Below are 12500 nucleotides of genomic sequence, written 5' to 3' on the forward strand. Positions count from 1 at the left end.
TCCACAGTCTCAGGCCCCGCCCACATTACGCCGGAGGAATTTGAAAACGGTGGTTCCACTCTGAAAACGCATCAAATGTCCTCCGTCCAATTTAAAAACCCAACAATCATCGGTCATTTTGGATTTGTGTTTGAGACAAACTCGGTTAAGAAAATCACATGATTATCATGAGGCCATTGTCTTCGTAAAGCTCCGTTTTCAAAATGTGTTTCTGTCCACACGAAAACCAAAAGCCGGCGTTTACAAATTCCCCCGGTTTGAAGAGCGTTTTCGAAAAGTTCCGTTTTCGTGACGGATTAGTGTGGACGGTAGGCCTAACCGTAGAAACAAAGCTACATTTTCAAATTTCTCCAGCGTGATATGGACACCGCCTAAAAAGGGGGATGAATTTTAACAAGGGTCTTGATATCTTGGATTCGAGGACACTTTCTCAAAAAACGTACAAAAATGCCTACAAGGGACACTGAAAAAGAGTTGCATCCAGTCTTGGATTAAGAACCTTCGCTTTTTGTACAAAAGTCTCAGAAGGGGAGTGAACTAAAACAAGGGTCTTGATTTCTCGGATTAGGATCACACTTTATAAGAACTGAATACGCGTTTAAAAATACTTACACTGGACGTCGCCTGTCAGTTCTCAGTAATGCGTTAATACGGTGAACAATCCAGCTAAACAGCTTGCCATAGAGTGCCTGAAAATAACAGCACATACTGTTTTAGCTGTGCAAAGTTCCGAACATGCACCTAGAGGTCGTTTCACATACGTTTGCATTGTTAGCCCACGAGCCTATATCTGAACCAAGAGAAGATCAACGTAAGAGAGTTCATCCCCCATATAGGCCCATTGTGGTTTGCTTATTAAACTCTCAAAAACCGAATGAACGGCAAAAGAATAAACTAACAAACGAGCACAAAAGAAACGAAAGCCCAACCGAACAAAAGTACGGCTGAGAGAGCAAAAAACATCTGTGCAAAGACACGCCTTTTGAAAATCAAAACATGTAAATGACTTTTCACCAAATTTCCCGCCATTTCGTCTCAGGTAGTTGCGAGAAAGTCGCGTGGGCTGTCCACGCATCGCGCGAGTAACATCCTCAGAAGAACTGGGTACCATGTCTAAAAAATAACTTGAGCGGGATTACCTTGGGTATAAGACCTATATGGGGGATTCACTATCTTACCTTGATAAATCTCTTGTTTGAACTTATACTTGATGGAAAGGTAATAGCGTTTATAGGTGTGGGAAGACGGAGGACTAGGAAGTGTGCCTCGTTTTATGATTGTGTTGAAAATTTTGTCAATGTGTTTTCTCTACAACTTAACTTACCTTAGCCATTCCATCTCGATAATCAACCGCTTGATCTACTGAGTTGTTTCTGACGATGGTCTCTCCTGGAACACAATCAAAATCAGCGATGAACGAAAGCGTAAACTAGACTTCATGTGACAACAACAACTTTATTTGTGCCCATTTTGCAACACACATATCTAATTTAAAACAACTTTCCAATTTACTGTATGTCTACAAAACATTGGGTACTGACCACCAGAAATAACTATTATGGGCTAGAAACACACGGCACCTATCTTTACAGTACTTGATAGAGCAATTTCCACTCGAGTATCACAGGTAAATAATATTTTCTTTGGATTTGCAATGCTCAGCGATTGGCTTAAAAAACTCGCGCCACTTTGTCATCCAATCAGAAGTAAAACCAAAACCAATCGTGACGCGCTCGCACAGTTTTCCCGCTCTTTTTGTCGGCAACATGTATTCAGTGCTTCGAGTTTTGATTCGTTCACTGTATTGTCTGTGTCCTTTGTGATTGGCTAGAGTGATTACTTTGGTCTTGGTTTTAACACACGCAATTGAAGACCACTATGTACGATAGAATTTATCTGACTAAGGCCACAATCATATTTGCAGTGCCCTTTAGTCTTCGTATCACTTTATTAGAGGATTTTTTAATTCTCTCACCTCTAGTCACATTGCTGTTCGTTGTTAGAGCATCTCTGAGTTCCACTGCATTTATTCCCAGTAGTGAGGAAACTGAAATAAAACATTGACTCAAATATGCCACCAACTTCTCCAAACTAAATTAAAAGAAATCTACGGCAATCGGTTAGGAGAATTTAACTCTTAATCTTGCCGTCCATACCTATAAGTAACACTTGTGGATTGTTGACCATGCTCTTGTCACTTAGATGTGAAACAGACTCGTCTTCAGTGAAGCGAATGTCTCCGAGGTGAATGATAGCGGCCAGGACCGAAAACAGTTGCGATACTTCCTGTTGTGAACAAGATCAAATTTTCACAAGTTAGGAAGGCACTTTGCATTTCAAAAAATAATGAAAGGGTTTTTGCACCCGAAATATGTTAACTTTGTGAACTGTTTGCAGTTTTATTCACCTCATGACTGAAGCCAATGATGTCAAAACATCTTTGAACTTCTTCAAACTTTCGCCTGTTACCAAGCGTGCACACCAAGTCTTGTAGGTTTCTTCCTCCTGTCTGGAGGTAGCTGGACAACAAACAAAAACAGAGACAGGTTACTTCACCCTCGGTTAACAAATTAGTAGTTATTGCTGTTACATCTTGAATAAGAGAGTTACTCACTGGTGTTGTGAATACAACTTGAATGAATATTTCTCCAATTTCTTGTTATAAGCCAGACCCGCAATCATGTAATAAAATATGTGGAAATTCCTCTCTCCACTGTTGATGCACAAACGTTAATACAGAAGTCATCAGTAACTTGCAAGATCAACTTGTAATTTCTACTTACAGTATCAGTACAATATCATTTTGACAGATGAGATTAAAGCTACAGTCAAACCTCTCCACAACAGCCACTTTGGGGACGGAGGCAAGTGGCCGTTGTAGAGAGATGAACCACATCCGGCACTGTGATTGGCTACCTAACCGGGCAAGATGGTGCTATCTTGCCTGCTCAGGATTACCTACTGTGTCCCGCAAGAAATTAGTGTTCTTTTTCCATATAATAAATGCTTTATTGACCAAGCTTGTTCAGTCAAGATGGCTGGATGTTGGCTTCGTTCTTTTTTGCTTGTTCATGGACGCATAGAAAAGTACTTGACCAATATTCAACCATCTTGACAGAAAAAACTTGGTCAATAACTCATATATACTAGACTAAATAACAATTAAAGGAATGTCATGTTCATTGTTGACTCACCTTGACTGTGATACAACTCTGGATTTCTCTAATAAATACTCCGACAGCACACCTTAAAAAGTTAACAATAAATTGTTAAATTTTCACTGACCAATTACTAATGGTTCTGAGACTAGTGATTGACCAGCTGACTGACTTAGACCGACCAATTGAAAGAAAGACGGATGAACAAAGAGACAGACAAACACACTAACTGAGTGACTAACTGACTGACTGACTAACGGACTGACTTACTGACTTGCCAACTAACTCAGACTGACTGACTGACTGATCAACAAACAGATTGATAGAATGATTGACATATACCATTTCACTGTTGAAATGTAACAACTTACAAAGATACAAAAAGTCTTCCAAAGCATACATAATGCTATGCTTACCTCCTGTGAGGGCTCCATTAGATGTGAAATGAAGTTCTAAGTATTTTCCAAATCTGCTGGAGTTGTCATTTATGACTGTCTGTGCATTCCCAAGGGCTTCCATAAGAGGATTAACCTGCCAATCAAATACATACATGTAGAGCAAAACAAACAAGAAAAGCCCTCAGTGGCTTATGTCTATGAGTGGTATGTTAAGTTCTCCTACAAATGTCCTGAGCTCACAGCATTTACAAGAGAGCTTGTATTTAGTTACATCAATTTGTAAAACTATAGGCTAAAAATAATACTTGGCTTTTAAGTTTACTTCACTAGATTATGTTACAAAATTGTAACATTAAAAAGGGAGATCTAGAGAGCTTGTTAGTTAATGAGATGTATCATGTGTCAGCTTTGTAACACTCACCTGAAGAATCTTTTCCTCTAATGTTCTGTTTCCAGCCTGGGTAAAAAACAAAAATTCATTACTTCCTTGCTTAATCACACTGTCTAATAGATGCTTTCATATGAACAAGGAGCACAGATTACATGTCACAGGGGTTTCATTAACAGGCAGGCACTGAGCAAATTGACCAGTTGTTAGGATGATTTTGCCCGTCCAGTTTGACCATCTAGAATAGTGTTTTTCCTATGTCAAAGTTCAGTTCAGAAAGTTTTGCCAGACTGTGAAAACCAGTTGCCCTCCTGTTGAAAAAGTTAATGAAACTCCTGATGTCACCATGGTAACCATACACACCTTTCCGAGTTCAGCCAAGTGTCGTACTAAATAGTCAGCTGACACTGTTTTCCCAGATCCGCTCTCCCCACTAATCAAGCAGCACTGAAAAGAAAGGAAACTTATTTATTAAAGGTATAAATAATAAACCCAAGTCGAAGAGTGGCAGAAGTGTTCTTTTTTCTTCTACTGAAGTGAAAAAGTTGTCACAGTACTCAAAGCAAGTGAGATAAGAAAACCTTCTAGCTCAGCAGAGATGCCATTGGCAATATGATCAATATAACAGGCATTTTGTCAGCTGTGTTGCCGGACAGTTTGCAACAGCCTGCCTATTACAAGTGAAGTGTCTAGCTTGTCTAAGAAGGAAAGGCAAATAAGGTAAAGTGAAGTCTGCATACATTAAAAAGCCAAGTGGGCCATCAGACTGGAGCTTATCCCGGTTTCTGTCACATGAAGTGACTAGGAATAATACTCCCTCATGGATGGGATGCAAGTCTATTGCAATGCACACATGGTGGAGAGAGGCACTGTGAGAGTTAAGTGTCTCAGATGCCCAAGAATACAACACAATGTCCTCGGCCAGGGCTAGAAGCCGGATGGCTCGATCCAGGGTCAACCATGAGGCCACCGAGCCTCCATAAGAAGGAAAGGCATAAGGTTCAATCTCTCAGTTTCTCTGAATCCCACTGGGCCTGTCTATGCTTCACGCACACTGCTCAGTAGGCACAACACGCTGTATTACATGGAGTAGCATTTCAGGCATTTCCTACCTGTGGATTCTTGTTATGTATCATTGCCTGATGCGTCATGTCAGCTACCATGAAAATGTGAGGAGGCAGAGTACCCTTGCAAGAGTTTTTGTACAATTTTGAATGCTGCAAAGCAAATAGAGGCATTTCTGTTCAGTACTGTAGATAGCTGCAAGTACTTTGTAGTCTAACAACACCTAAGGTAAATTTAATTATGGAAAATTGTCACTTGATTCACTTGATGAGTGAATACTACAATAAGCAGCACAAGAATATTTCTACTCCCCCCCCCCCCCCCCCTAGATGGAATGCTAGTTGTCTGTAAGGTTAACCCCACAGGCCTGGTCAGATTTAGTTGAAATACATGCAAATGTTTCAAATTTTGATCATAGCAACTAGTAAAAAAGTGTGAAAACCCCCTTTCCACCTTTCAATGTTAGAAAATGGCAAAATGCAATCATACATCTGTTCAAAGTGTTTTGTCAACATTGCTCACTGGTGGGGTGGAGCAAAATGCATGAAAGCTGTAGTGTTTCAAGAATTATGACAAGGCTTGCAGCATTAAATTTGCTGTTACAATGTACATAGTTGTTATACGTCTGGGTACAGAGCACTGTAAGGGTAAAGTTTCTTGAACAGCAATTAACACATTCAAATAATCCAGTGCCCAGTGCGTTAACCATTAGGCAACTACATCTACTGTTATTGCCTTATTGACTAGTCAATAAGGATATTTTTTTGTGTGGAGACAAAAAAAGATCTGCTTACTCACTTCAGGTCCATACAAGTTCAGAGTCCGCAGAGGGTTAATGGCTATTAGAATATCACCAACGTAAGTGTAGATTTGATTGTTCAGATATCTTTCCAAGAGATGACTAAGGATAATGTCCTGTTCACAGAAATGAAAAAGAAAAAGAAAACAGTCAATTAACTAAGGCATTCTAACGACTTAAGTCACCGATAGCAAGTTCCAGAAATGATGGCAACATTAGCTCTCAGAGCTAGCTGGTGCTGTTCTCGGCAGTCCCGAGTTCAACTCCTTGGACACACTTGTAAACAGCCACTGGTCTGCCTCATGCCAGTTAGGACTTTTAACCATGTTATGTTCTTTGACACTATGTATTTCAATGTGCTACCACCGGCCCTGAAAAGCTCCCCTTGGGGAGTGGTCTTGGAACCACAAAATAGTAGCTCGAAACTTTAACTGGAACTCAGTGTTTCCAGTGCAGTGAAGGGGTTGCAAATGGTCCTTCAAAAACCGTCAGTCTTTTCCTTGAATTTCATGGGTATCACAGTCTCGTTTTCTTTAGCAGTTATGCGTGTCTTGCGGTCTGATTTTATTCCAGGCTAAGAAAGTCTCAAAATACCAATTTGTTTGTTTGTTCTTTTTATAAATGAGGTTTGAATGTCTTAGAACCTGAAAGTCTTGAGCTCACATTTAAAACACTGAATTTTTCGTCTTGCAATTGAAGAAGTCACAATTTCTCAGGCTTGCCAAGAAAAACGCTAGTCTCACCTTCTCGCAAAGTCTCACATTTACCAGCAATCACCACCCCTAAGTGAAACAGACAGACCAATGCCTAAACCTACCTCTGTCAGACTTGCTAGCTCTGCTAAGTTGTCAACCTTCAGCATCAGGCTGTTACGCTGTGGATCCTTCATTTGTGCTGCTAAAGGACTAAATAACAATAAAACTTGTAAACTAATGACTAATGATGTTAAATTTGTTCCTCTGAAAACAAACAGCGATTTACAAGTACTAGATAGCAATTCCCAAAAGTATATATGAGCACGACAAACAAACATAATCATTCTAGTTTGGATTTTTTTTTTTTAAAGGGGCACACAGTCAACCACCAAGTCTGAAATAAGAAATAGTAATCATGGCAACATGTAAAGAACAGGTCAAAGCAAGCCAGGATATGGAAAATCAAAAAGTGAAAAAAGCATATTAAAAGGCCAAGGGTCTTGAGAACTGTGCATTATAACCGCCCACATTAATTTCCGACGACTTCTTCTCCCACTAACCCTCTTCCATTCCTCCACTCCCAGCTCCCCACCCTCTGAACTGACAATGAAATTTAGCCAGATTTCCATTATTGATTGAAGAACATAAAGTTTAGAGCATATCTGTCCATTAATTTATTTCAGAAAATACTGAACATTATACTCAGAGTAACTGAAGTCCTGAAAAATAAATACTGCACTATTTAAATCAATTTTATCCAAACTAAAAGTTAGTAATAATAATCCTTTTTCTATTGTGCAAATATTTGGGAACTGGTTTATTCATTAAACTTGCAGTAATATTCATAAAATAAAGCTAACCACTAACTGCTATCAACAACATGTATCGTCATACATTTGCCCACAGGTTTGAGTATAACATACTGTGTTTAAACATGTTGTCAATATTATAGTCATTTTTCATGATTAATTAATGAGGTAAGGTTTCTAAACTGCAATAATACTATGATCATATAATTACATGTTACACAAATTCAAACCTTGACACGTGCTCTTGCTCCTTCTCATTGCTGGCCTCATCCATGATGCCATCCCTTCCCTGGTACTGATTGTCCATCAGATTCATCAACTTTCTCCGCAGCTGGAACATTTTGTACAACATTGATTTAGAAAACAAAAACCCTATTCTCAATACCACTGTTTGAAAGTTCTTGTATGTCCAAACACAATTATACTTAATTAAGCATTTTCACACTAAAACCTAAAATTAAAGTTTTGATATGTGTAGCAATACAGTATATGTACTACAAGGTACACGTAGACAGAACATGCACAGTCACAGAACTGAACCATTTGACATTCCCACTTTTCCATTAAAAGGGTTACAAACTAAGTTGTCGAGAAAAACACATTTACGCAAGAAAAAATTTACATTAAAAATTCATGAAAAATTAACATATCAGTAGGTGCAGTTATAACGACATAACAGACAACTAATATGCATCAATAGCATGCAATTCCTCAATTTATTTTCCATCTGTAAAATATAAGCTCTACTATTCCTTTGGCTGTTTCTTGTTCACAACATTTATAAAATTTACAGCTTGAACAAATAGCCACTAAAGAAATATTATCTAACTCTATATGCAAGGAGATTTGTCTAGTAAATGATTCAAAACAACTTTTTAAGGAATTGAAGATTTTATCAAAATTCCACAAGAATCCAACCCAAAACCAAAAAAGTGAACCTTGGCACCTAAGTAATGATGATGATAATGACAATTTATCAGGCATGTCATTAAGTTTTGAGTGACATGCTACCTTGCACCTTTAAGAAACTTGTAATTTGTGTCTTACATGTAACTGTAACAACAATAGGCAAGTTTTGCCCTAAATGACAACCCTGGATGATAATGATCAGAGAGTGCACAGAGTTTGTGCTTGCACAAGAAGAATTGGCCAGACAACTAGTTGTTCATTATGAGGATCAGGCAGTAAAATAAATATGTTACATGTATTAGCTAGTTTGGGAGGTCTGTATAGTGAAAAACTACAAGCGAGGTCTTGAAAATGCTGCTCAAGGCTGCAGGCTGAGGGCAGGCAATCATAGCCGAATATTTCATCATAAACAAAATAAAATATTAACTTACAGCCTCTCTCTTTTGTGGCACCCATTTGACAAACACATGACCAAGCATATCACTTGCATGGGCTCTCGATTCAAAATCTTTTATTAAACATCTGTAACAAAAAAAATGCTAAGTTTGAGATTGAGGTATGTAAAGATTGGGTCTGTCTCAGGGCAAGTGGCCCATACTGCCAGCGATTATCCTGGTTTCTGTAACATGAAGTGACTGGGAGTATTTCTACATCCACCTGGATGGGATGCAAGTCTATCACAGGGTTACCCCCAGCATTAAATATGCTGGTACCTATTTATTAACCTGGGCAGAGAGAGGTACTGTGAGACTAAAGTGTCTTCTCCAAAAACCTAATGCATTGACCCCTGCAAAAGCTCAAACTTGAGCCACTCAATCCAGAGTCCGCCATGCTAATTATTGGGCCACTACACCACCAAGATTGAAGTGCTAACTAGCAAAAGAGTTAAATGCTATTACTTTGATTGTCAGTAAATCTCAACGATATCTGTGGCTCTACAAAATTCCATGCAACAATTCATAAAACAAGGAAGTTTGTCGAGTGACCAGATGTATTATTTTGTCACTTTAATTTAATCAAAAATAAATACTCACTTTTAGTTTATAGACATGTTAATACCTTTTTCTTTGTATTAGACATAATTTAATTATTATGTTAACTTTAAAGTGGTACTATGATCAAATTTTTACCCCTTAATTTTTTAGGTGTATCGCATAGAATTCCATGGAAGAATAAAATTACCCATTATCGTTTTCAAATATCTGCATTAGTTCCAGAAATATTTAAGTTTGAAATATGTGTAAAATATGCAAATGAGATGACTGATGACATCATACACTCAACCCGATATTATATTAAGAATACAAATAGAGCTATCTCTCTCGGTCAATTTGCAGCAGAATCTATTGAAACTTGGTAGGTTAATAGTTCTACAGGAAACACAACTACAACTATAAAATATTCTGTTCCCATGGAAACTCACTCTTTTCCAGTCCCCACCCACTTGAGTTCAATATGTTAGTAATTTTCAGCTTAAAAAACATTAAACGAGGCCACGCACTCTAGCTAAAATATTTATATGCTTGCTGGATTGTGCATATGAGACACCATTAGCAAATGTCAAAATAGATCACCAAAGGTGGCCAGAAAAGTCTTTAATATTGGGGAGGTCTGGAACCCATTATGGTGCCATGGTAACAAAACTGTTACATTCATATTGTGGAACACATTTAGTAGAGTCTTACTGCAAAGAATCAAACATTTCTGATACAAATTGGCTGAGATATCTCTCTTCATCATATTTGATCAAAATTTGGTTGAGTGTATGACGTCATCATTTGACTAAATTGCATATTTTAAAAACTTGAATATCTCAGGAACAAAAAGAGACATTTGAAAATAGTAAACAGCATTTTTCTTCTCATATAGACTACTTGTTTCTGTTTTAAAATGGCTTAGATAGGAGAAATGCGATTTTCGTCATAGTACCACTTTAAGTTCCCAGCTAGAGTTGAAATATTTTGCTTTTTTACCTAATCACTATTGAAGGGGTGCATGGAAAAAGACCCTAAGTGACTTCTGATAGACTGCAAGATTCTCCTAGCAAATTGCTTTTCACTTCCTTGTACAGAAAAGGACAATTTGCCATGAGATCAAGAGTCATTTAGGGCTTTTTTCCATGCACCCCTTCACTTGTTCAAAGGGGCTGATTTATGCTCAAAGTATAAAATTCTCCTGAACATCTGACGATTATTGACAGAATGGTTTATAAAAATTCAAGAAACCTTCTTACTTTGCGATAAAATCCCTGTACTCATGAGACCATCTCTCTGGATTTTTCATCGATGGTGACTTGCTCCTAAATATCAACAAAGACGAAAATGGTGGCAATGATGATGAAAAAATATTTCCACTGGTATGTTTACCAAGACTGGGAATGTTTCACTGGATAGTAACAGTAATAGGATCTTTTAATAACCATCCCTAATCTATACTTGATATCTCTAGTTATGAGGTGGTATCCTTATGTACACCATCTCAAAACTGCAAAATTTACAATTTTTTTTCCTGATTAGCGTAAATCCTCTATTAAGGCCCCCCTCTCTAATAAGCCCCCCTTTTTCCAAGGAAGAAAGTTACTAAGCCCCCCTCCCCTGCCCCCTTGTTCCATACAGTCAAGTTAATAAATGATAGACTGTATTTGTAATGTAATCACAACTGTAACACTTCATGTGGACTGATTCGGTATGGTATATTCACGAGCTGAAAGTGTTTCGCTAGGAATTAAATAAGCCCCCTCTCTCATAAGTCCCCCCCCCCCCCCTTCAAAAGTGCATAAAATAAATAAGCCCCAGGGGGGATTAATAGAGGATTTACCGTAATAATAACTATCCAGTACTAAGTGTAATAAACTTTTTTAGGGCGATTGTAAGTTGAGTGAGAGTCTTAGAGTGGTTTTCAATTGAGTGTCGAAAGTAATTAGACAATTACTTTGGTTTTGGTTTTGGTTTTGGTTTTGGTTTTGGTTTTGGTTTTACTACGGTTTGAGATTAGCTGAGTAGTCTAATTGGTAACTAATTGGTTTGGTTTTGGTTTTATGACACTCAATTGAAAACCGCTCTGAAGGTAATCAGGCAATTACTTTGGTTTTGGTTTTGGTCTTACCACTGTTTGAGATTAGCTGAGTAGTCTAAATGGTAAGTAATTAGTTTGATTTTGGTTTTACACACTCAATAGCAAATCACCCTATTTTCGCTTAACTTATTCAAATTTATTAATTTCAACATCTTAACCCAACCATGTTTTACAACCTTTGACTAATTTTGATTCAGCAACAACATAACTTACATTTGGTATTTTTATGTTTGGTATTTTCCCAAGACTTCATGACCCTTCAATTTAATTAGCTAATTTAATTTTCATTTTATCATGATGAGTAATTTTGGAGATTTCCAACAAAACCTCTAGAATTTTATCTAAACTTCAATTACCTTCAATTAACATCAAACCACTTTAAGTTTGCATATTGTATTACATGTAAGTTGTCCAAAAAGCAGAGTTGACCTGAAGCTGGTGGTATGCACTCACCTTGGAATTTTAAATAACGCCCTCATGGGATGTTGATCAGACAATGGCGTGACACCATCAGCAAGTTCAATGGCAGTGATTCCCAGTGACCAGATGTCGCAGCGGACATCATAGCTATAATCCAACTGTTGTTCACAAGCTATCACTTCAGGGGCCATCCAAAATGGGGTACCTACTGATGAGTTCCGCCTCATGAGAATGTTTGAAAGCTCTGCTGACACACCTAGAGGAATGTGCAATTTAAGAGCAATCACTTAGAATCAGCATTCAGGATCATTTCATTTATAATTTTTTGTCAGGATGATGGCCTTCCTACACCAAATAGCCGATTTATTACTGTGTTGAAATTGTAGTGGTTTGAAAAAGAGATATTCAAAATAATATGAATTGAAACAGTCTGAACAATAATATTATTGATGAATACCGACTCATGCATATTTTATTTATAAATAAACTAGACGATTACCATTCAGTTTGAATGATCAGCTGAACGATTGAATGACAAATCAATTGTGATTTACTGACTGGCTGACTGACTGACTGACAGAAGAACGGATGGACTGATGGACAGATGGACGGACTGACTTACTGACTGAGTGACTACCTGGTAGACTGACTGACTGACTGACTTACTGACTGGTGGACAGATTAGTGATATTTCTACACGGCAGTCAAGGCATGGAAGCATAACTCTGAGATGCCTGAAATACTCGAATGAAACAGACAAGGGAAGAAGGACATTTGCAGTCAC

General features: G+C 37.9%; 1 protein-coding gene across 2 annotated transcripts in view; it reads right to left on the reverse strand.

Moving 5' to 3' along the window:
* LOC110063488 (myosin-IIIb-like) overlaps positions 1-12500 on the reverse strand; it is a 42993-nt gene that overhangs the window by 21518 nt on the left and 8975 nt on the right. For both annotated transcript variants that reach the window (XM_089288124.1, XM_089288125.1), the window contains exons 5-21: positions 11750-11972; positions 10455-10520; positions 8653-8743; positions 7543-7643; positions 6626-6713; positions 5808-5924; positions 5057-5161; positions 4308-4391; positions 3978-4013; positions 3575-3689; positions 3195-3246; positions 2615-2713; positions 2408-2519; positions 2157-2286; positions 1976-2047; positions 1325-1389; positions 613-689 (exon numbers count right to left, since the gene is read on the reverse strand). In XM_089288124.1, coding sequence (XP_089144250.1) covers positions 613-689; positions 1325-1389; positions 1976-2047; positions 2157-2286; positions 2408-2519; positions 2615-2713; positions 3195-3246; positions 3575-3689; positions 3978-4013; positions 4308-4391; positions 5057-5161; positions 5808-5924; positions 6626-6713; positions 7543-7643; positions 8653-8743; positions 10455-10520; positions 11750-11972 — 1633 coding nt within the window. The remainder of the gene's footprint in view (positions 1-612; positions 690-1324; positions 1390-1975; positions 2048-2156; positions 2287-2407; positions 2520-2614; positions 2714-3194; positions 3247-3574; positions 3690-3977; positions 4014-4307; positions 4392-5056; positions 5162-5807; positions 5925-6625; positions 6714-7542; positions 7644-8652; positions 8744-10454; positions 10521-11749; positions 11973-12500) is intronic.

Source organism: Orbicella faveolata, unplaced genomic scaffold, assembly GCF_042242905.1.
Source record: "Orbicella faveolata isolate gen_17 unplaced genomic scaffold, um_ofav_v1 contig_15, whole genome shotgun sequence".
In the NCBI taxonomy this organism is placed as follows: Eukaryota; Metazoa; Cnidaria; class Anthozoa; order Scleractinia; family Merulinidae; genus Orbicella; species Orbicella faveolata.